Source organism: Amblyomma americanum, chromosome 2 (genome assembly GCF_052857255.1).
Source record: "Amblyomma americanum isolate KBUSLIRL-KWMA chromosome 2, ASM5285725v1, whole genome shotgun sequence".
In the NCBI taxonomy this organism is placed as follows: Eukaryota; Metazoa; Arthropoda; class Arachnida; order Ixodida; family Ixodidae; genus Amblyomma; species Amblyomma americanum.
Window position 1 is genome coordinate 133,792,248 of NC_135498.1, and position 23,744 is coordinate 133,815,991.

A 23,744-nucleotide genomic window follows, 5' to 3' on the forward strand; every position below is an offset into this window, starting at 1 on the left:
ACGGCAGTCCGTACTGTGGAGTCTTTGTCTCATATAGGAAGCCCTTCTAAACATTCCGCTCTAGTTTGGTTGAAAACGGTGTGCAGTGTTTTTGAGGAGCAAGTTGTAAAGAAATTGCTTGAAAAAACTTATCGCAGAACTGTCACCATTCTCAAAGAAGAAAAAAAAGGATGGCAATGACAGTTGATTGAAGGCCGCAGCGTTGAGGTAATATATGTTGATGGTCCAAAACATGCTTACCTGAACTGATTTACTTGTTTTTTTCTGGAGGCGCTCCGTGAAAAAAAAACTAAATTAAAAAGAGGCCAAAGCCGGAAAGATGCCTAGACATTCTTGATGGCTTTTTCATACTTATTTTTAAACCGTGAAGTCACACCGGTGGTCTTCAATCGGTTCCTCCCAAGAGGCTACAGGAGGAAGATTTGAGAAAACACGTGGAAAGTAAAAGAGAAGTAGGCAGTTTTGTGTATTGTCAAAACAGTCACAATTGCACGTCCTAAATTCAACGCTCTTCTCTTTCCGGTTCTGGAGCTACGCAGAAGGGAGAAAGAAATCATGAAACACCCCCTAACGGTAAGACTACCGACAAAACATTTCGCGGTCCTTCAGGCATTTCAAGCAGGGTAATGACTGCTCTCTGCAGGAAGTGTAGGGGACACTGTTGCAAAGTAAGGGGAAAGTAGAAACCAGGATTGCATGCGTACGCAGAGAAGGCCGCACATACCTTGGCAACTCCGCTTACTCGACCATTCTTAAGCATGGCCTTCTGGAGCCGAAAGCCCGAAGGCACAGTTTTAACTAAGGACACTATTGAGTTGCAATGTGGAGTTCACATTAACGTCCGGTTCTTTAGGTTGGCCTATTTGCCTTTGTGCTTTTGTAAGATTTAAGAGACAGGTATACTAGCGCGTCTAGTGCGTCTACGAGTGTATAATAAATATTGCTTTTCTGTTTAAGTCACTGTGGTGGTTCAGTGCTTATGAGGCTCGGCTGCTAACCCGAAAGACGTGGATTTGATCCCTGCCGCGGCGGCCCCAATTCTATGGAGGGGAAAGGCTAGAGGAACGTACTATGGTGATGCACAATAAGGAACCCCAGGCGATCGAAATTATCTGGAGCCCTCCCCTACGGCGTCCCTCATATGCTGAGTCGCTTTGAGACATTAAGCCTTATAAAACCAAAAACTAAAACCAAGCTTTGCTGTCTACTTCATCATTGCTTAAAATTTAAGCATTACAGCACATCCAAAGACTATCGGAAACACCCCTGACGCAACGCCCATCCCTTCATGCGTGTATTGCGTTTATGCGTTTGCGTTTAGGAACTGCTTTGAGTACAGATAGTTAGATAAAGAGCTGCGTGTATGGTGTCCAAAAGCAGCTTCCAGTAAACGTCGGACGCTGGAGAATGTGGATCACCGATTCTGCGTTCTTTAGCATTTAAAAGAAGGATACTACATGTTGCGGCAGATTTTACCATAGCAAGGAAGAGCGTTATCTCCTGCATCGCTGCCCACACACTTCGACACGTGCCCAGGGAGGAAAAAAACAAAAGATGAAAGCTTAAAGTCTAGAGTACGTCGTTTAAAATTTGTTTCCGTGCGTGTCTTTGTGTATGCTGAAATAATTGCTTACGCAATGTTTAAGTAACGAGGATTCTTAACGGTTCAGTACGCGGGCTCTCTGGATTGCTCACCCGGAACCAATTCGGGGATGCTTGAAGGAAAGAGATTTTTCGAACGAAGCCCACAAGCTCCGCGTTCCTCTAGCGGTGGTAATGCAAGCCGTTGCAAATCCGGCTGAAAGCTACCGTAAGTGTACCGCACGACGACTACCTTTGGTATGCAGCGCTCTCGAACGTCATTGGGTGCGTTGACTCATGACTGCTTCCTCTAGAGAATGCGAGGCAAACCGGAATAAACACGACGCTCGACGTGCAAGAAGAGGAAACAAACAAAGAGAAACAGAGGGCATAAGAGGGGCCGCTTCGAAACATCATTTGTCTTCGGTAACGATGAGAAACGGTGTGCAATTAGCCCCCACCCCCCCTCCCAACCCGGTCGTCCGAAAGACAAAGTAACCCAAGAGGTGCAATGATATCGCAGCTTTCGCAGGGTAGGAGCACGCACGTGACAACATGGAGGGTCAGCTTGTAGTGAAGAAGCATTCCATCTGTTCTTGGAAAACGCTTGCAACGTTGAAAAAAAAAAGAAAACAAACAGAAACACCAGGCAAGAGCAGCAGGCAAGCGGCCCCAAGCACCGCACCCTCTTCTCTACTCCCCACCCTCTCGCCTCATTTAATGGGCGGGGAAAGTAAAGCAATTAATATAAAAGACGACCATTTCGCTCGTAGCCACGTGTACGGCAATAAACGCTGCTTGACCATCGCAGCAGCTTGTTCCTCAAGGTCTCTTGCTGCGTTGTGAAAGGAGGCCAAGTCGCAGGCGCTAATAGCATTGGCCGCCAATCGCCTACCTTGGCACTCATTTCTGCAGCCGTCCACCACGGTATGGAAGCCGGCTTAAACCTCATCTTAGCTGTCGCCTCCACGCTTGCTTGGACAAGTAATGGTAAGTAACCTAATCAATTTTCAAATGGTCCAGACGTCGTGATGGCGACCACCATTGATTGACTTGAACACAGTGGAAGAAAGAGGTTTAATTAACTTACACGGATCTCACGGTTAGTGCGCCGCCACGCGTAGCTACTATGGAGGTAATGTGACACGGCCGCTCAATCATCCTAATAAGCGCTTCGTATATGCTGAGGTAACTTCTTATCTTTCGTTAATGCCTCGTACAGCCGTTAGCATTGTCTCGTACGCGGTCGCCTATTTATGGTAGCGAACAAAATTGATAATATACGCCGGGTTCTAGAGAGGCCCGCCAGTAATTGATAAATGCACGATATCTGATATCTAAGGTTGGCTGTTGCGGCAACTTAAACATTGGCGACGGAAGCTTAAACTAACTGCCAAAACGTAAAGCGCCGTTAATAGCGCGTATATGCAAGAGCCAGCGCATTTAAACAGCGGGCACAGTGGAGAGAAGCATGCAGCGAGGACAACGCAAAGGATGGGGTGAAGGTCATTATGTTGAATGACAGGGGCTATTGCTGTTTCAATATTTTTCCGACTTTGCATTCTCGATGGCAGGAGCCTGAGGGAGTGTCTACCTCATTTGGTTGAGGGCGTTTGATATTGTTGTTCATTTGTTCAACGAAGGCTACCGTGCAATTGCCGCAAGTGGCCACTTCACTTGTTTCCTTTTTAAACATCTAAACATTCAGGATCCCCCTTGTGACCATCGAAGTGAATGGCAGTTGGCAATTGTTAAATGGCGGTTTTACATGGCGATATGAATTTCAACGGTCATTTAGACAAGCGTCCAATTCACTGTGCGTTCATCTAAAAGGGCGCAAAAAAAACTTTAGCGAAATAATTCAATCTCTTTGCCTTATTTTCCTTGTATGCCACGAAGGCTTGCTTAAAAATAAACTTTTATTTCCTGGTATGAAAAAAAAAAGCCGAGGAGACTGCAGACAATAACTACCCGGCCCCCATTGTTTCGTCCGTAATCCCCCGTAAACTTCTTTTCGCCGCTTAGCACGCTTTGCGGCTACCTAAAGGTACTACAGTGCCGCTAAGGGTGTAAAAGCTGTGGATAAGGTAGACAGAGCCGCTGATTTGTCCTAGCTTCATGGACAAAAAACGTACTCTTCCGAAATGATTTGCGTGCGAGAGACCATCACTGTAATAGTAGTTGTTAATCATAAATGACGGAATAGACTTGTCTGTCGATTCACTGCAAAGAATGCACACTTTTAAAGAACTTAGTCGCGTAAATGGCCAGGTCATTTTGCATTCTTCATTAGTGAAGGTAGAAGCGCAGAGCGCCGCATGGCAAATGTCAATTTCCGCAAAGAAAATAGTCGGTCAAAAGAAAAAGGCAAACTGAAAACTTTTCTTGCATCATCAATGGTTATAGTCAATTGTCTGTCGTTAGTAGCTGTAAAATATTTAGGCCTCGTAACTACAAACGACCTGATATTGAAAGAACTTCTTTCGCTTATTGAAAAAGAAGGCGATGCAACAGCTTAGCTAGCTCAGAAGATCGTTAAGACACTTGACACCAGAAATCAGACATATAGCCCACAAAGTACGTATTAAGCCAATTCTTATGTACGGCTTAGTACTTTGGGGCCCGTATGCCCAGAAAAACATTACACGATTAAAAGGCATTCAAAGAACTTTGTTAGGTCCGAATTTAACTGTTATGGCTTGCAAGCCCTTCCGACAGTTCCTAATAAGAAAGCTAACCTGGAGCCACTGCGGCTGCAACTCTGTACGTAATCGCTGAAATACATTTCTTGACTTTACATGTTACGATAGGGGAAAGAAAAAGATACTAGTAATAATAAGATTATTAATAACAATAATAATCAGAATAATATTAATAATAATAAATATTGTATTCCACAGAACATATACAGAGCGAGGAAACGGACCTGTCAAAGCCTCTAGTGGCTTGAGGGACTTGGCCCTGCAAAGTCGGCAGAGGGACGTGCAATATAAACATAAAATATGAACATAATATCAACACAACATATCAACACAATACTGACACGAAATGAATAGTGACCAAGGTGTAACAGGTTAGGAAAAGTAACATCAACAAGAAATAAAAATAAACCGCAAGGAACCTACGTTAAGACAACAGTAATGTAACACTTCGTGCCTGATGAAGACATATAGGAACCGTGCTACAATGATCCGTGTTAAAATGTTTTGATGTTGCGAGAAACACTTCCTCTGGCAAATCATCAAAATTTTGGGAAACATAAGCACAGCGCCTGACTTCCCCATACCTTGCTGAGGAGCGCACCACCTCAAAACGAATGGTACTACGCAGGCTTCGGGAAGCTGTATGACGGATTTTGAAATTGCTGTCCCAGAAATGCCGTACCACTACAGTCTGTACAAAGAGTGCTCGAAGGCATGGAAGGCCAAGGGCTGTGAAAATATTACCGGACACAAAAAAGGGGGCGGTACAGGCTAATAATAATATTGTTACGTGCTTTGCACGCACGGGGGTTTATTCAAAGAGGGGACCGGTCGAAGCAGGATGGAAGCAGGAAGCCTAGCAGCGTCCTTCAGCTCTCTCTTCTTCTTCCTCTTTCTCCGCGGGTCAGTCCTTCATCTTCTGCTTCTTCCGTCGAGGTTCTGTGGAAGCACGTTACATTTCCCTCCTCGCAGACGATGCCCGTCGGGCGAGTTAAACAGACCGTCTGGGATGGAATCGCTTGAGGCGGGCTACATGCACCACCTGAGATTGGCGTGACCGTCGACCACGAGCAGTTAGTCGTGCTATAACGTAATTAACGTCACTTATGCACTCCAACACAACAAATGGTCCAGTGTAGTGGGATAGCAGTTTCTGACACAGACCACGCTTGCGTAGCGGGGTCCACAACCACACAATGTCACCAGGAACATAAGAAACTTCTTGGTGTTGGACGTCGTAGCGGTTCTTGGAACGCTCTTGCGAAGATAAAATTCGAACGCGGGCAAGCTGGCGAGCTTCTTCAGCTCTGCAGAGTGTGGTCGCAAGAGAAGGTTCATCGTGGATGAAAAATGGTAGCATGGTGTCAAGGCCGCAGCGAGGCGAGCGAGCATAGAGCAGGTAAAAGGGGCTGTAGCCAGTTGTCTCATGTTGCGCGGTGTTGTACGCATGAGTGATGAACGGGAGTACGCCATCCCAGTCCTTATGATCTGCAGCGACGTACATGGCAAGCATGGTGGTGAGCGTACGATTAGTGCGTTCTACCACACCGTTCGTTTGGGAATGATATGGCGTGGAGTGGCGAAAACTGCAGCTGCTGAGGCGGAGAAGTTCTTCAACAACGTCCGCTGTAAATTGACGTCCACGGTCGCTAATGAGAACTGCAGGAGGGCCGTGCCGAAGAATGACGAATCGAAGTAAGAAGTTAGATACCTCAGACGCAGTAGCAACTGGTATCGCGGCTGTCTCACAATAACGGGTTAAGTGGTCTACGCACACAAGAATCCATCGATTTCCTTTAGAGGATCGTGGGAAAGGTCCAAGGAGGTCAATGCCAACTTGCTCAAACGGGGCTGTTGGAGGTGTGATTGGCCGCAATTTGCCCGGTGGACTTGAAGTCGGCAGCTTAAAGCGCTGGCATTGCACACAGCTGGCTACATAGTGCTGGATGGTTGAACGCATGTTAGGCCAGTAAAATCGTTGTTGTGTGCGGTGGAGTGTGCGTGTCACTCCCAAGTGCCCAGACGTGGCGTCGTCGTGCATCATTTCAAGAACTGTGATGCGTAGGCTTTCGGGTACGACAAGAAGCATGCGTGCTCCTCCAGAAGCGAAATTCTTCTTATAAAGCAAACCGTCGCGAATGCAAAAAGTATTCTTTACAGAATCCTGAGCGGCATCAAACAAAGAGGTTAATGTTTGGTCCTTGCGTTGCTCAGTTCGAAAAACTTGAAGATCGGGGAAGGCTTGTGAAAGTGACGACAAGTATTCATCAAAGTTGTCTGCGTCGTCCTCAGTCGTTAGAAGCGGCAAACGGGAAAGACAATCGGCATCTGAGTGTTTACGGCCGCTTTTATGCACGACAGTGAAATTAAATTCTTGTAGGCGCAAAGCCCATCGAGCAAGCCGGCCACAGGGGTCACGAAGACTCACTAACCAGCAAAGCGAGTGGTGGTCGGTCACGACGGTGAAAGCATTCCCGTACAGATAGGAGCGGAAGCGCTGTACAGCGAAAACAACGGCGAGACATTCTTGCTCAGTAACCGTGTAATTTCTTTCGCTCTTACTCAACGAACGGCTGGCATATGCTACCACGTGCTGATCGTGACCATGGCGTTGTATAAGTACAGCGCCGATACCGATACCACTTGCATCAGTGTGCACTTCAATTGGTGCAGATGGGCAGAAGTGGCGTAGGATGGGGCCCGAGGTCAAAAGAAATTTCAGATGCCGGAAAGCTGCGTCACATTCGCTGGTCCAATTGAACGGTGCATCTTTATGCAGCAAACACGTGAGTGGGTAAGCGATGTCCGCAAACCTAGCTATAAAGCGTCGAAAGTACGAGCAGAGCCCTAAAAAACTCTGCAGCTCTTTCACTGATTGAGGCACCGTAAAACTTTTGACAGCTTCAATTTTCTTTGGATCTGGTCGAACACCTTCTTTATCAACTAAATGACCAAGAACAATTGTTTCACGGTTCCCAAAATGACATTTCTTGGAATTGAGGATAAGGCCAGCTCGTTCCATGCAATCAAGCACAATATCCAGACGGCGGTTGTGCTCACTAAACGTTTTGCCAAAAATTACAACGTCGTCCAGATAACATAAACAAATTTGCCACTTGAGGCCACGCAGGATTGTATCCATGAACCGCTCGAATGTTGCAGGTGCATTACATAATCCGAAAGGCATAACGTTGAACTCGTAAAGTCCGTCTGGTGTAATGAATGCCGTTTTTTCCCTATCTGCAGCGTGCACGGGGATTTGCCAGTAGCCGGATCTCAAATCAATAGAAGAAAGTATGAAGCGGAGTGCAGACAATCAATTGCGTCATCTATACGTGGAAGCGGGTAGACGTCCTTCTTCGTGGCCATATTTAAGCGACGGTAGTCAACACAGAACCTCCATGTGCCATCTTTTTTCTTAACAAGGATAACTGGAGCCGCCCAAGGACTGGAGGATTCTCGAATTATGCCTCGCTTTAGCATCTCTTGAACTTGGTCATCTATTAACTTACGTTCAGTGGCTGAGACTCGATAGGGCTTCTGGCGTATAGGAGGTGCGGAGCCGGTGTTGATCGTGTGATGAATACGACTGGTAGGCGGTGGTGTTGAATCGTCTTTGGCAAAGTCGAACACGAACACGTGTTTCAGAAGGAGTTCCACTAGAGTGCGACGCTCGGTTGGGGAAAGAGCCTGATTAATCATAGCCTTAACTTGGGTCTCCATATCTCTTTTCACGTGCTGCTCACTGACAGAGTTGGTTAACGCCGCGACGAAACCTGACACACCTTCCTCGAAACGGGCGAGTTTGAGGCCCCGGGGCAACACAGCTGGCTCTTCAGAGTGGTTCACTGTCCACAGCTCGGTACGGCCTCTCACCACGGGAACGACGCAACGAGGCACGACGATACTCTTCTTAGAGCAGGCGAGTGTCGTAGGCTCTACCACAGCTTCAAAAGATTCGCACTGATAATAGAGGAAACCCGCACGAATGCTGCAGAGAAAGCTGGTACAATAGTATCTTCTTCCACCGCAAATGCTCCAAAATCCGGTGTCGAGTTATCCACAAGAGCTGAAAGTAACGAAGAATTCAAAGCAACTTCTCCCGTACGACAGTCTAAAGTTGCACCACACTCTTGCAGAAAATCCATCCCAAGAATCACATCATGCGTTGACCGTGGTAGCACTGCGAATTCTGTTCTAAACGTTAGACCACCAATAACAACATCCGAAGCACACACACCAAGTGGAACCAAAGGTTCACCACCGACACCACGGAATAACGCTGCACGGTCACCACTAAACATCACTTTCCTACCTAAACGATTCTTAAACCTCAAACTCATAACGGATACGGTAGCACCAGTGTCCACAAGAGCCATTGTTTTCACGCCATCAATAAACACTTCCAGTTTGTTCTTCAACATAAACACGGGCAGAGGTAGATTGGACGTCATCGACTCGCCGGCGGCCTCACCTCCATCGGCCGCGCCTCCTAGTTTCTCGGAGGCGGAGGGGATGCACGACGTCGAGGAGAAGGTGACCGCCGTTGGCGCTGAGGTGGCGGCGTCACACTGCGGTCAGATGCGGGTGATGAACTCCGCAAATTGCTCGGACGGTACGGGTCCCAAGAGGACGTTGGGGGCCTCTGCTGCGCGGTGTGCAGTTGCCCGTAAGTATTCGCCGGGGGTTGGCAGTCTTGAGAAGTTGGGAAACGACGGCGGCAATATCTAGCGATATGCCCTGCAATGCCACACCGGTAGCACAAAGGTTGAGAGCGCCAGCGACCGCCATAAGAGTCCTGGTGAACAAAGTCGCGACGTTGGCTGAAGCCAGGATCTCGCTGCTGACGAACCACGTCTTCTGGGTAGGTGGGCCTCCTTTCTGTCGGCTAGTGGCGATAACGTTGGGCAATGTTCCGATCGTCCATGGGCAAAGTGCCGTTGGGTGGAGCCCACGGAGTCGACAGGGCGGCAACATCTTCCTCCGGTGCAGAACTGTGCCGCAGATATTGTGTGTGGCAGAAGGTATCCCGGGATCTGGACAATTCCTCGCGCACAATCTCTCGAATCATATCAGCCATAGAATTTGGAGGACTGGCTTCAACACTGGCTATAGAGGTGACATTGGCCAATCTTCCGAATTTAGGGGTGATTCGACGCAGCTTAAGAGCTTCAAATGTTCTGCAATGTTCTATAACGTCAGCGGTGGTGCTCAGGCTCTCTTTGCTAATCAGGAAATTGTAAACATCTTCCGCAATTCCTTTTAGAAGGTGGCCGACTTTGTCTTCTTCAAGCATTCTGGAGTTAACTAGCTTGCATAACTTTAAGATGGCTTCGATGTATGCCGTGCAAGTTTCTCCGGGTACTTGCGCGCGGTGAAGCAATGTCTGTTCCGCACGCTTCTTCTTTGCCGATTCATCCCCAAAATTTTTCTTTATCTCGGTCGTAAAGGTAGCCCATGAACTCAGTGTATCCTCATGATTGTCGAACCAGTCAAGGGCAGAGGCGGCAAGGAAAAACACAACGTTAGCCAGTTTAGTAGCAGCGTTCCATCGATTGTATTTGCTCACCCGCTCGTAGTGTTTCAGCCACTCGTCAACGTCCTCTTCAGGTTTTCCAAAAAATGTGCGGGGCTCTCGATAATGTGGCCAGTTGTTCGCTGTGGATAGCCCGGGTTGCTCAGCATTGTCGTCTCCAGGCATGTCCGATGGCAGTGGTGGGAAGCCTGCGAGTCTACGGCTCCTTCGGTAGATGGAATGCTCCGTGGTCGATACCCAGCACCTCCACCAACCTGTTACGTGCTTTGCACGCACGGGGGTTTATTCAAAGAGGGGACCGGTCGAAGCAGGATGGAAGCAGGAAGCCTAGCAGCGTCCTTCAGCTCTCTCTTCTTCTTCCTCTTTCTCCGCGGGTCAGTCCTTCATCTTCTGCTTCATCCGTCGAGGTTCTGTGGAAGCACGTTACAATATTAACATTAATAATAATGACATAACCACAACAATAATGTCTATTTCGCAAAATTCATTACAAATTTAGAAAGAGGCGGGCCCGAATCAAGGCGCCCGCTCGCCCTGAGGTAAGGAAAATTAGTCTAATCACGTGTAAATACATTCCATGGACGATAGACTGCGCTAAAAATCAGCTAACCCTCGTTACTTCAACGTCTCCCAGACGGTGGCGGCACATTTTTTTTTTCGCACTTATATGAACTTTCTATCCAACCAGACGAGATTTCGTCAAACCTTAGATTTCACTGTGATATTTCTTTTTGCCGTATGTGTCAGCAATATGAGCGAATGTCTCGCAATCTTGTGTAATTTATGACAGGCTTCCTTCACACCATTACGGAAGTATAAAGCATCGTCCAGATTATACGTGCTGCACAGGGGCTTCAATGACGAAATGCCTAGGAAGGCCCAGGTGCTGCCTTGATGCCCATCGCTCTTCTGCTAGTGATAAGAAATTAGCGGACGCTCGAAAGTGAACGTTTTGTGTTCCTGGCCAACTTAACATCACAAGCTTTTGTACAGCTTAAACGTGCATGAGATTAACAAAAGCACGTGGGCGAAAAACCCAAATTTTGCGTTACGATCGCTAGCCGTGGAACTCGTTTAGTCTGTGCTTTTGTTCTACTTCCCATCCTCTACCGTAAGGGCCGGTCTAAAAAGAATATTTGGCGTTAGTGTCTACATATGTTACACTTAGAGTCATCTATTCTTGTGATTAGAGTCACCGCAGCGATTATGGCTCTCAGCCTATTTAAAATGTTCCAGAATCAACAAAGATAGAACAAGCTTACCACGGAAAGCAGTGATACCTTTAAAAAAGCTATTTGCAAATGAAAGTCCGTCAACGCGCATGATATTCACTCTCGAAGGCCAATATCCTGCTTGGGCGAAATCCTTCATTTCATGCTTTTTTTTCTAAAGGTTGCTTGTTATGGCAGGTTATAAAGTGATAAGAAAGCAGCCATGTGGTTTAAAGGGACACTGAGAAGAAATTGAATTTGGCTTGTAACTATAGAATACCATATCCTAAACAAAAAACACCTCTCTTTCTGAAGCCAAAGCTCTTGTAAGGTAGAAATAAATTGGCGGTGGTTTAGCTCTGGTTAAACCTGGAGTGACGCGATAGCTCCAGCTGGAAGAGTGAAACTTGCTCAGCAGCTGCTCCGCATCAATTGACCAGCCACGTGGCTGGTCACGTGACCAATCACTTGACTAACCGCGTGACCAACCACGTGACAGCGTGGCGGCGCTGCCCCGCTGAAGTGTCGAAATGCTACCGGAATGTAGCTATCGCTACAAAAGCAAGAACTAAAGTACAGGTATCGCCGCCACGTATCCTCTCACAAGTACAAGCGTGATGGTAAAATAGGAGAAAAGGTACCACATACTTTTGATGCTGACAAACGTGTGGTTACGTGTTTGATTGATATTGAAGTATATAAGTTTTGTTTTGAAAGCACCAGTGCATTTTTACCACACGAGAAAGACGGGAAAAAGACAACCTGCATGTCGGGAGTCAAGAAAACCGGCAAATGGCGGTGCAGCGGGTGGCCAGCAGAGTTTCGATATGCTTTTTGGTGCTTTGCGGCTATGCGTTCTGCGTGCCCGCATGGTTTCGTTATGCGCCCCGATTCACACAGGTAGAGCAGCACAGAACCAGCAAGTGCCTCTCTAAGTGCTCAACGGACGAAGTTCGTGCAACGGGACGCGACTAGGTTGAGTAAAATAGCAGTGTAAAGTCAATGTTCAACGCGCTTCCACGTTAGCAAACGCACCGCTTGGCCTGTTCGCTTCGTCAGCGTATCAAGACGCTGGGCTGCATAACCAGCCCTACGAAGACTATTATTATATAATTTAAATATGTCCGCACTTACCAGTCGCTACACATCAGTCGTGACTTTGGCTCGGTGGTTGCAGCGACGCTGCCGACTCTTCGGCGCTAGGACTTTCTCGTCAGGCCCGTCGCTCCTGCCCTCAAAAGCATCGCACACTGTGGGAGGTTGAGGTCGCTGAATGCATGGCGCAGTTCTTTGCGAGAACTTCAGTGGTAGATCCGGGAGCGGCATCCATCATAACCCCGGTGCAAACGTAAGCGAAGTGAAAACGGCTGATAGAGGCCTTCAAGATTCGACCGGCAGCTATTTTCATTTAGGCTGCTACTACGCAGGAACGCGGCGCTCACCGCTAGCAATCACAGAGTCCTCGTTGCCGTTTCCGCCGCTTCACGTTACTGTGGTCCTATTTTGTCATCAGAGTCCCGAGTTTGAACTGTAACGGCGGGAAAAAGCTTTTCAACATCGAATCCAAATCCCTTTGTAATAAATGCACCTTTCGCTACCGGACAAACGGCAACAAAAGCACAAAATGTCGAACTATCGGATTTTATTAACCAAAAAAATTGATTGATAGCGTTTTCCTCAGTGTCCCCTTACAGATCAATGACCGCTTGCGGCCGCCCACTTCTTTGGGTGCACGGCGTTGCCATGTCAGCGCTGCGGGCAAGTTACAAGCTGCGGCAACCACTGGAAGTGCTTTGTCAAAACATGCCCCTTGAGAATTACAAAAACAGCTCTCAAGAATTTGGTCGATTGTTATGTCCGGTTCTGTTCCAGCCTACTATACGCCCTTGCCCGACTCGTACATTACGGTGTACTGCCTTACGTATAATTGGTATAATTGTTTTTTGGGGGGGAAAGAAAATGGCGCAGTATCTGTCTCATAGATCGTTGGACACCTGAACTGCGCCGTAAGGGAAGGGATTAGAGAGGGAGTGAAAGAATAAAGGAAAAATTAGGTGCCGTAGTGGAGGGCTCCGGAATAATTTCGACCACATGGGGATCTTTAACGTGCACTGACATCGCACAGCACACGGCCGCCTTAGCGTTTTTCCTCCATAAAAACGCAGCCGCCGCGGTCGCCGTTTTTGTATTCGGGATGTTTTTCCTTTTTATTGGGCTGTTTTCTCACCGCGCTGCAATTCCCACTGCTGTTTTGTCAGTGTGCCGTTTTGACGTGTGCTAGTTTTTTAATGTTAGGCTATTAAAGCGATAACGTCAAATGCCCGTTCTCCAGAAAATCTGGCGTCCTGGTTATGACCGAAAAATCACGAGAATGGCTCTGGCAGGTGGTACCTGGCAGCTGACATGGCCGGGTACAGAGTAGTTGTAAGATTGTACTACGTAACGGACATGACTGGTTTCGGAGAAGATGTCAACTCGGGCTTCTAGAATAAGATCGGAGGCTGAGGTTAATCGTACCCTCCAGCAATATTCCATTCCGAATCGTAGATGCTCCCCCCAGGCCACGAAGGCGCGGTCGTATGCCTTGGTTAAGCTGGGCTTTATATGGGCGCTAACCCACAAAAGCTATCCCGTCATACCCATAAGGCGAAGGTTAAACGTGTCCTCCATTTTTTTTTCCTGTCCGCTTTAGATTAGACAGTTTAGGAAGTGGGTGCAATCTGTGCACGAATATGTCCTGTAGCGGACATAATCATGAAAGCAATGGCACAAGTGGCAGGTTTGAGCAAGCGAATATTCATGTGGTTACGAAAGAGCAAGAAATGAATGCCTTAGGTGCAATGAAGAGAGGAAGGGCAGGAGGTAGCTGCCAAGTTAAGTGTAATAAAGTTACTCTTCTGAAAATTTTGCCATTCTATATACACCGCTCCTCATGTTTGCAAGGGTGCCGGATGTGCGGAATAGTGCTGCCTTTATACCTATTATAGCATATGCACGCAATAATCGTGTGTTCCCTAGAGGTGTATTGTAAAGTCTGGCTTTACTTTGTTGTCTTCCCTACCGAGCTGAATTTCCAGCTTTGCTGTTTGTTTTGCAATTTTTGTCGTGTTCTTTGTTATTAATACTCACTTTGCAGCCCTTGGTCGCTTGCTGCCCTAAACGGCATTTCAGGCAGCAAGAGAGCGCATGACAAAGTACGGCCCCTCAAAGCGTTGCCAAAGAGGGGTGTGATCATAAACGCCTGCAGTGGGTTATCTACCGTGACCTGGGTTCTGACGCGCTGCTTTGCCCCGACTAAACCAAAGTGGATCTAGGCCGGTGGGGAAGCCCACACTGAGACAACACAATGTGATACGCTCTTTTTATTATCTGTTGGTTTTGATGCGATATTTCAAGACACTGGCTAGGGTAATTATGTCTGATATTGGTATCTGGATGCACTGATGTGCAGTTGCAGTGCAGTAGGACCTCAGAACTGCATGCGCGATAAAAACAAAGTGCTGAACAAAGGTTCGGTAGAAATGCGCTCTGTTGTAAATGCGGCAATCTTAGAGCGAGGTCAAGAAACTTCCATGTCCTCACAGCTCTTCATGGCATTCTCGTGCGACTGTTCCGCAGTTCAACCACTGTTTTGCAGTTCATTGAGGACACGCAGAGGCCTGTGCACTGGACACGAGCTCTGAGCGACAGCCTTGACAGTTGCCTAGTGTCTCAGCTACCGAGGCCACGTAACACGACTCTTTCTTAAAGCAGATGTTTGCCTGGGCTTTGGCATTGCAAAGGTTATGGCATTTTAAATATACAGACACAACGGTTTCAAATACTAGACCTCGCCTCGATTTTAGCGGCATAACAGCATAATAGTCCATTAGGCTATGAGAGAAAGAGGTCAGTGGTGGCGGATGTGATTGACTGGCCACCAAGTGCAGTGCCCTGTCTAAGACGTGACGTACTATGTCCTGGTCGGAGAGGGCCTGCTTTTTTTTCAGGACGTTTTCTATTGAACTGAAATGAATAAATCACTTGAGCCTTTCCAGTTTACTTCCTGCGAAGAGCAAACCATTGTTCAATGTGCCACACATTGGCCGTAAAGAAAAGCGAGGAGTAAAGGTTATTAAGCAACGCGTTTCTATTGGCATGCACTTCATAGCTGGAAGCCGCTACCGGCGCGCCACGCTGGCCGCTGTGGACGCGAGCCACTTTCGCCACATCATGTTTAAGGCGGTTTCAGGAGTTAGGAAAAGGCAAAATTAAAAGTGGAGGGAGCGTACATATAAAGGAGTTATCGTGGGCTTAAGCCAATGAAACATGAAAAATTCAGGGCCTGAAACTGCCGGAGCAGAAAAAATAACGAAAATTCGAGTTTAATAATGATAGTTAGAGGCGCAGTAACGTAAGTTCTTATGGTGATATCAAAGACGGCAGAAGTACCTCAGCCGTAACATTTGATGGAGGCCATTGCGTGGAAACAGGAAGAGGATTGTGTGCCCTAGCAGTTAGCTACCGACACCAAAACAAGGACTAGTCGGTGTTATCACGGCATAGGGAGGGGGGGGGGGGGAGGGGGACCTGCAAAAATTTTAAATAAAATCCAGAAAAAATAGTGTAATAAAAAAATTTACCAAGTTGCAGCCAGCAAGCCGAGAGCAAAATTGCTGCTCTGACAATCTCACGTCCCTTGAACACCTAAAGCTCTCTGCATGAGAGAGCTGATGATACGGAGACGCGTATGTCTGCGCGAAACGAAATAAGTTTCATGAGGCAGAGTCAGACATCCTGGCCCGCACCCTTGTCGTGCCCAACTTTTGCAAGTAATGAATGCCTGGCATTAAAGTGAAGTGAAATGTAATAGTAATTTGATGATGCAGTTCCGATATTACCTGCAGATCCATTGTGCGGCACCGCGTCGGTGAAGAGGAGCGACTACTACATCTTTGACGCATCAGAGGAGGTGGCGCCTGTCCGGTGGCCTTGGAATGCGGCCATACATACCAGCTCAAGTTTCAGGCCGGAGCAGTACTGCGGCGCAGCGCTCTTCACAGATCAACACGTCCTCACAGCGGCACACTGCGTCGAGTGAGTGTACTTGTGTGCCTTGAACACGATCCGTGTTTACTGTAACCTCCAGAGAACACACAGTTGGACACTCGTAGCTACTCGTAGCGGGCGCTGTACAGCCTATTACTTTCCTTGCACACTTGCACACACGTGGTTGTTAGCATATTTCTTGTGTGAAAAGAGCACACATGAAATCTAATATACATAATCAAAGCCGTTTTAAGCGAGTGCACAAAGTGGAAGGAATTACCGGGAGTTAATGCTGTAAACCCACGCTCGGAATGCAATGCGGAAAAAAGTGTGCAGAGCTGGTTTTAGCTTCTGAAATGTTTCCCAGACCACTTACTACACCATTCACACATCAGTCTTTATGGCTTCCTTTCCGCTGCTGCCACAATGGAGGGTCTTAACAGGCAAGTTCGCGGACGCTCCGTCGTTCTCTAAAGACCGCAAAACATCAACAGCGCTGAAGGGAATCCGTGGTTTTGTGGTCAGAAAAGGCCCATGGCACTGGTCGATAGAATAAGCTTCGTTTAATGACGTCCTGTTCGCACCTCTTTGGCATGATTTGTCTACTTTACACCAAGGACATATTATAGACCTCTTTCTCAAAATGGACCACAATATTCTGATGCTCCAAGGCACCTGGCATGGCGTAACAGCCGATGCTCAGCAGGCAGTGAGAAATACTTTTTCGCCAGATCTATGCAAAGCCTTAGCTTTTCGATCAAAATTGGTCTTACCATCTTTTATCACTGATTTAATAGCGTCAGTCTACAGCAATAAGCGTTCCAATTTTCCGTCATGCATGCTGTTCAACTCAGTGTAAAGGGATAAACAATGTGCCTATTTTTCGGGTAAGAGGTGACCGTTACGCAGTACTCACGGCCCTGTGACAGCGCCCTACATTCATGCCTGCCGAGTACGTCGAAGTGTGAAAAGCAATTACCCGCTTTCTGAATCGGGTGGCTTTTGCCCCAATTTGTCCTCCGAATGGCGGACACCGACTTACCTCATACTCCTAGTATTGTTGTAGTTCAGCACCAGTAATTTATCCAGGCTGCAACCAAGAACCACCAGGTATATATTTGTGGAGTGTTTCCAAGCATAAATTGGACGACCACTTCACCGAAAGAATTGGCCACTGAGCTCTGCAATTTTCTTTTATACATCACGCTCACAAGCGTCTTCTTACCAAACGCTCCTGCTATTCTGTGACAGCATAAAGGGTGTGCTCCTTTGGTTCTCTCAAATATGGTTTATGTATTTGTTAAAGCCGTGAACAAATAGTAACCCCGCTGCTCGGTATGAGCTCTCTGACTTTGGTGAATTGAAGTCTCATTTCGCGACGTTCACAGAGACTAAGATACTTTACATAAAATCAAAAAGTTCACAAAATTATAAAATCTTTTCTAGCCAAAATGTCTTCTATTTTATTTTAAACGCGATCGATCAACTTTGGCCCAAGGCAATCTCTTGAAGTCAAAAGAACGCTTATTTTCCCGTCACTTACCTTTCCACAGGCACCGAATGAGCCGTCGTTTTAGTCTATCTCTTGAAATGATGTCCACAGGGGTCCTATGAAACATTCATGCCATTATCATGCCATTTTTCATCCTGTCCTTCGTGTCAATGCCAGCACTGTTAGAATGTTGTGTTAACCCTGATTTAAATCTAGCATCAGCCTTCATTTTCAGTGCCGAACCTCCTCTATATAGTTGAATTCAGTAACCTGTTGACTGCTTTCTTCAGGCTGGTGTTCCAAGTATTCCCGTAGCATGTTCTACGTCTGAGTTGTCTTGCTTTTTTTCAACATTTCTCTCAATTATTGGCCGATAACCTGGAATTCTTTGATAATACTTGTGCGCTTTGCTTGTCTTTTGACCTTCAAACGTTATAAAGAGGCAATCAAAAGTGAAACTACTTATGTTCATGCACACGTTTCTCTCGGCTTGACAGAGCGCAACGCAATGTGCCGTGAATAGAGAAAGTTGTATTTCAGGTTTAAAATTTGAGATTATACCTGCGCATATCGAGTGCCTGTGTTCCTGGCGCCATTAAGAATTTCTGGACTGAAATTCTTTCACAAATTGCGCATAAGCGCTGATTGAATCTTTAAGGAAGCAAACTAAGATTCCGGTGAGCGAAGCTTTTATGGAGCTTGATGTATGTTTAAGCTGAAACAAGCCCTAAAATAAAGACACAAAGAGAGAGTACATATCATACACAAAGCCTCATCATACGAGTCGGTCTCTTCAGTTCGCCTTGCGCATATCCTTCCATTAGGGTAGGCTTGCTCATAAAATTGGTGTAACCGCGAGCTTTGCGCAATTTACTTCCATGTTCTTTAGCGAAGCTGATGCAATCTTGAGTAGCAGTTTGGCAGCGTTAAGCATTTTCTTATCTTTTTTGTTTTGCAGTGAAGTCAGCACTGACGCAATGCGCGTCCACTTGGGTTCGTGGCGGAGAAGCCTGCTGGATGACGGAGAAATTGCGGTGCCTGTAAAAGAGATATGCGTTCACCGAAACTACTCTGGAACTGTGAGTGAATATTTTCCAATATGGCATAGCCAGTATTCTGCTTTAAGACTGCGCACGTTCTCAAAAACCCTACTTCCAGTTCAAAAGCCAATGTGGTTATGCAAAACAACCACGGTAAATAACCTGATGGAAAAGAATACAAGATGAGTGCCTTTTCTTTTTGGCTACCGAGGAGGTTTTGCGCCTTTCCGGAAAGCTCACTTTTCCTCTAATCGTACTACTTGCGGTATATTTCCTCTAACCTCAACTACAAGCTATATTCGTCCACCCCATCTGGGTTTCCGCATTGCTTTGTATGTGGCCTTTGAAATTTTCTACATGTAGCAACAATCTTGCCAACCATGTCAGGTAGTCAACTCGGCATTTTTATGCAAGTTATATAAAATTTCTTATGAGAAAAATTTTCTAAAGCTAACAATAATACAAGGGGTCACCTCAGCTCTTCTTTGAGGGTACAATGCGATAGCGCAATGCGTTAATGCCCGTATGTGCAGAATTGGTCATTCTCTTCTAAACATTTATAGATCCTTGCGACTCCCCATACCACTCTAGGTGCAGTGGTGCAGCCCTTAAACGATGCGCCACTGCTGTGCGATGGCAGGTGCTGCCAGCGGTAAGGGCAGGTACGACCAATGATGCTCTTCCCGACCAACCTCTCGCGACCAGCCATTAATTTGCGGGTGCGCAGTTTTCTCACCTCCCGGTAGGCAGGCTGTGATAACGTCATAAGGTCACTTGACCGAGGTTGCCCACCGGCCTCCTAGGCTGCTTCTCTGGGGATTTTTGTGGATTTTAGTGCGAGGGCACTCCTTCACGAGGTCTAGCCGGCTCACGTTTGTGTGAAGCTTGACCTTGATGGTGACGTTTGTGAAGCCATAAATAAATAATTAATAAAATAAACATTGCCGCGACAGGGATATGAGCCCGCGGCAGAGTGGAAAAAAAACTGAAAATTGTTTGCGAGGAAAGGAAATGGCGCAGTAACTGCCCGCAGTTTATCGGTGGACACACTAACAGCGTCTTAAGGAAGGGATATAGAAAGGAGTGAAAGAAGGAAGAAAGAGGTGCCGTAGTGGCGAGCTCCGGAATAACTTCGACCACCTGGCGGTCTGCACTGACATCGCACAGAACACAGGCGCCTTTTTGCGCTTCACCTCCATCGAAACCCGACTGCCACGATCGGGTTTGAACCCGGGTACTCCGGCTCGATAGTCGAGCGCCCCAACCACTGAGCCAGCGCGGCGGGTACGTGGAAAGATGAGCTTGGCTGGCCGCTGCCCGAGAGCACTATATCTCCGTAGCCAAACACCCGTTTAACGGCAACACACAATTACGCTGTGCATTGCACATGGTCGTCTTCATCAACTAATACTGCTATCGAACTAATATACGAACTCTCGCGCTGAGAATTACACATCCTCGTCTACAACAAATATTAGTATTTTCAATCTAATATCTTCGCCAGACGTGCCGATGGCCCAGCTTACCAACACCAGGAAACAATGAGGTTAAACACATGCTTTCGAATGTCTACCTGGTTTAACAATGTTAAAGCTCTATTACTTTTTTTCGCACACGGTCAACGACGCCTGATTTTTTGCGCGATCTCCTCAATGCTATCGTGTTAATAAGTAGTTCAGGCCATTTCAGCAACATTTTCTTGCTGTTGAAATGCTTGCTCCTGGTTAAAGAACTTAAAAGCATGTGCTTTTCCAAAGCTGTGAAAAACGCAAGCCAAGCCGCATAACCGCTTAGAAGACCCATTATTTCAGTTCTTCATCTATATAACGAACTGTCACTCATGTCGTGAAATCTGCATTGCGGCATCCTAGAAAGCTCCACAAAAGCTCAAGCTCAAAGTCACTAAGACACAAGCGTCCCTCGTGTATTGTGCATATGTCTTTCTCACGTTTAGCTCTTCCTCGTCATAGCTTGTTTCACACGACAGGGAAGCTTTTTGAAGCGTACACAACAATGAGCTCCATATTCTGGCATGTTTTTCAGGAACTCTTAACTACTAGCCTATGGCTCACGCGCTTCCTACATTTCTGAAATAGGCTGAGCGCAACTTCACAAACAGGCTATGTTTCATTTTCTGATTTGATACGTCCTTGGCATTATGTATCAAAATAATGTGTTCTTCGTGTTATCTAATGCAGGGAAACGACATCGCGATAATAAAGATGGCATATCCTGTCAACTTCACTCGTACCATAAGACCCGTTTGCCTTCCTGAAAGAAAGGGACAATTCCCGACCGACTCGGAAGCCTTCGCCACAGGCTGGACAGTAATTAAACGTAAGTACAATTGTGGTACTTTTTAACGGCGAAGATGTTCTCATTTGGCTTAACATCCTGATAAATCTGTCCTGTCGTTCACCTGTTCGAACCGGATGGCTTCTGCGAAATACCGGCCTTGGCATTTCTCAAATATATCGTGCATCTTAGAAGTTGCAACCACAAAGCAGTTCTTGAAGTTTCTTCAACTTAAATATACGCAACCTGAACGTCTTCTTAGCTTGTTTTTTTTTTTGAGGAAGAGAAAGACTTAAGAATGCACCGAGATATATGTAGTCTTTGCACATTTGTTTCTGTTATGGATTTATAATGCAAACGACCGAGAAATAGTAGGCTTTTGGGTGTACTTCATTGTTCCTTATAGGCTATGCACCCATCTAGTTCAGCACCATATGCTGCAGTGTCACCATGCTGATGGCTGCCGCAGTTCCTCGCAATAATCAGTGCATTGCCATTTTTTCGTAACGTCCTAGTTTTTAGTGCAAGATGCTGTGGAACCAACAAAACATCTTTGCGTACGAGCATAATTATGCAGGCGTCAGCGAATATAAAACATTGAAAGTTATCTCCTCGTGCAATTTGTTCTGTGAAAAAGTAACACTATTTAGAGTGACAAGCCCCGCAGTGTTTTAGGAAAGCATGAAAGTTAAAGAAAAGATAAAATAATCACTACATTTTCTTTCTAGCTCTTCATGCACCCCAAAATTTCAACGCGCCGGAAGTTGTAAGCGCACAAATAGTGCTGTTCTTATAAATTCACTTAGTGTTACCCCTATATTATAGTCTGTTCTATGATGCTTTTTCAGGAAAAGAAACCGAGCGATCGAAAAGAGTTCTGAGGGAGCTCAAGATGAAGCTGATGAACGAGCACCGTTGCGCCAGGTACTTCGATGTCAGCCTCCCGGAAGAGGTGCTATGCGCAGGGCACGACTACGGCTCTCTATGCGAGGTGACAAGTTTTTTTTTTTTACTCGTATTGTGTCAAAGCAAAATTCCCTGACCTTAAATACAAGGTCTGCGCCTGAATTGCGTAAATCCTTCAAGGAGTTGATTTCATTCACTGCTCCGATTTGATTTTGAAATTAGCGCATGTGCAGGAACTATGTGCGTGCTCTCGTTCATTCGCGTCCATGTGGAGTGATCGTTTGGTTGTGGCTGCCAAATGATTTTGGACAAGCCGCGATGCGCTTGCAAATAATTTGCTCTAAAACCGAGATGGCAGTGTAGTCCTTACAAATCATGCTGCTGTGCTTACGACGCAAGGGAGCTTTTTTTGAACTTTGACAGCTGTCCGGCTCGTAGCTTTCTGCATATTACGCGCTACGGGGCGTGCTTAAAATTACTGCAAGAGCCGCAAAAGCGTACTCATCCCGTATCGACACGCAAAGGGAAGTCTACTTCAGAGTTACTTACGCCTTTTTTGATGCCTGTGTAATTTGTGAAGTCGTAGCAGCAGTGTCAACGCATCGGACTCCACCACAGTGCACTCGAAGAGACAGGAAGGTTAGTAGCAGGTCAAATGTTATACCACTAAAATCCGACACTAATAAGCATTATACAGAAGACGCGATATGAATACACCACTCAGACCACCCTAAAACGTGTGGTTGAACAAAGAACCAGCCGACAATATTTGATTTCCCTAGATTCAAGTGTATTCTTCCTCTCATTATATATGAAAACATAGAGAATCCAAAGCGCTTTGTACCGATTTCGGCACCCACAAACCAATTCCTCGATCAGCGACCTCCTAATTTAGCACAGGCCAAGATTGATGGATTCAAAGTCGTCCATTGATACAAATCTGCAGTCGGGCGCCGGTGTCCTTCGTGGCTCTGCCAGTCAACCAGCTGGCGGCGCGGATACAGAAAGGTGTGAGGCAATTAAATAATCGCCATTTTATTGATTTGAAAATTCGGGGACCCACTACATTGAAAGGATTTGTACCGTCGTAGCAAAATCTTTTCAGACAGCTTCATGTTTCAATAGCATTTACCACAATGATAAAATGCATGATTTCGGTCCACCGCAAAACAGAAATTAAAGGGACGCTGAGGACAAATATTAGTTGGCCCCTCCCTACGCAGAGTAGCATGCCAGTGATATTGAAACGCCGGCTAAATTCTCTGTTTTCTTCATTAAAGAGTCTCTCTCTCTCTCTGGCCTCTACTGACATGACACTTTGTTCTAATGAAAAAAAAAAGACCGTTATGGCCAATAACTTAGATTTTATAGGTTAGAACATCAAACAAATATGAAGGTTTGGCAGCCACCGGCCGATTTCGCAATTAAAGTGTCATCTTCGACACTGATATTCGTGCTAAGGTGAAAATGACTAAGTTACACCGCAGTTCACTTCAAAATCATTACAGCGCAATCTATTTGGAAAAAACGCCAAAAGTCCGAATCGACTGAAGGGAAGATTTTAAAATCCAACTTTCTCGACGATAAATTTGTAGTTTGCTGCCGGACAAAAGTGAAGACAGAAAAAGGTGCCAGAGTATAAATTTTTACATAGGATAATTACTGAATGTATTCTCTAAATTTCGCGTACAGTGCAGCGAGACTTCCGAAAATAAATAATAATCGCTCAAAATGATTAGCGTCACCCAGATACCTGTCCAATCATTTAATTATTGCAACTCACTTCCGAGTGCGCCATTTTCTCCTGCATCTCTGTACGTATTCTTAACCGACGGATACATGTTGGTCGCTTCACAACTGCAAGACAGTTACCACAGCTTATATTATGCTCTGATGCTTTAACACCAGCGTATGTGCTTTAAAGCACATGAATAGCACAATCTGCCGGGCTTG

At 46.2% G+C, this 23,744-nt stretch overlaps 1 protein-coding gene across 1 annotated transcript in view; it reads left to right on the plus strand.

Annotated features, from left to right (window-relative positions):
- Window positions 1–2,375: 2,375 nt before the first annotated feature.
- Window positions 2,376–23,744, plus strand: part of LOC144119104 (chymotrypsin-like elastase family member 2A) — a 29,659-nt gene continuing 8,290 nt past the window's right edge. Inside the window, exons 1-5 of the mRNA XM_077651819.1 lie at window positions 2,376–2,571; window positions 15,917–16,106; window positions 18,509–18,629; window positions 20,789–20,927; window positions 21,734–21,876. Coding sequence (XP_077507945.1) covers window positions 2,511–2,571; window positions 15,917–16,106; window positions 18,509–18,629; window positions 20,789–20,927; window positions 21,734–21,876 — 654 coding nt within the window. The 5' untranslated portion in view covers window positions 2,376–2,510. The remainder of the gene's footprint in view (window positions 2,572–15,916; window positions 16,107–18,508; window positions 18,630–20,788; window positions 20,928–21,733; window positions 21,877–23,744) is intronic.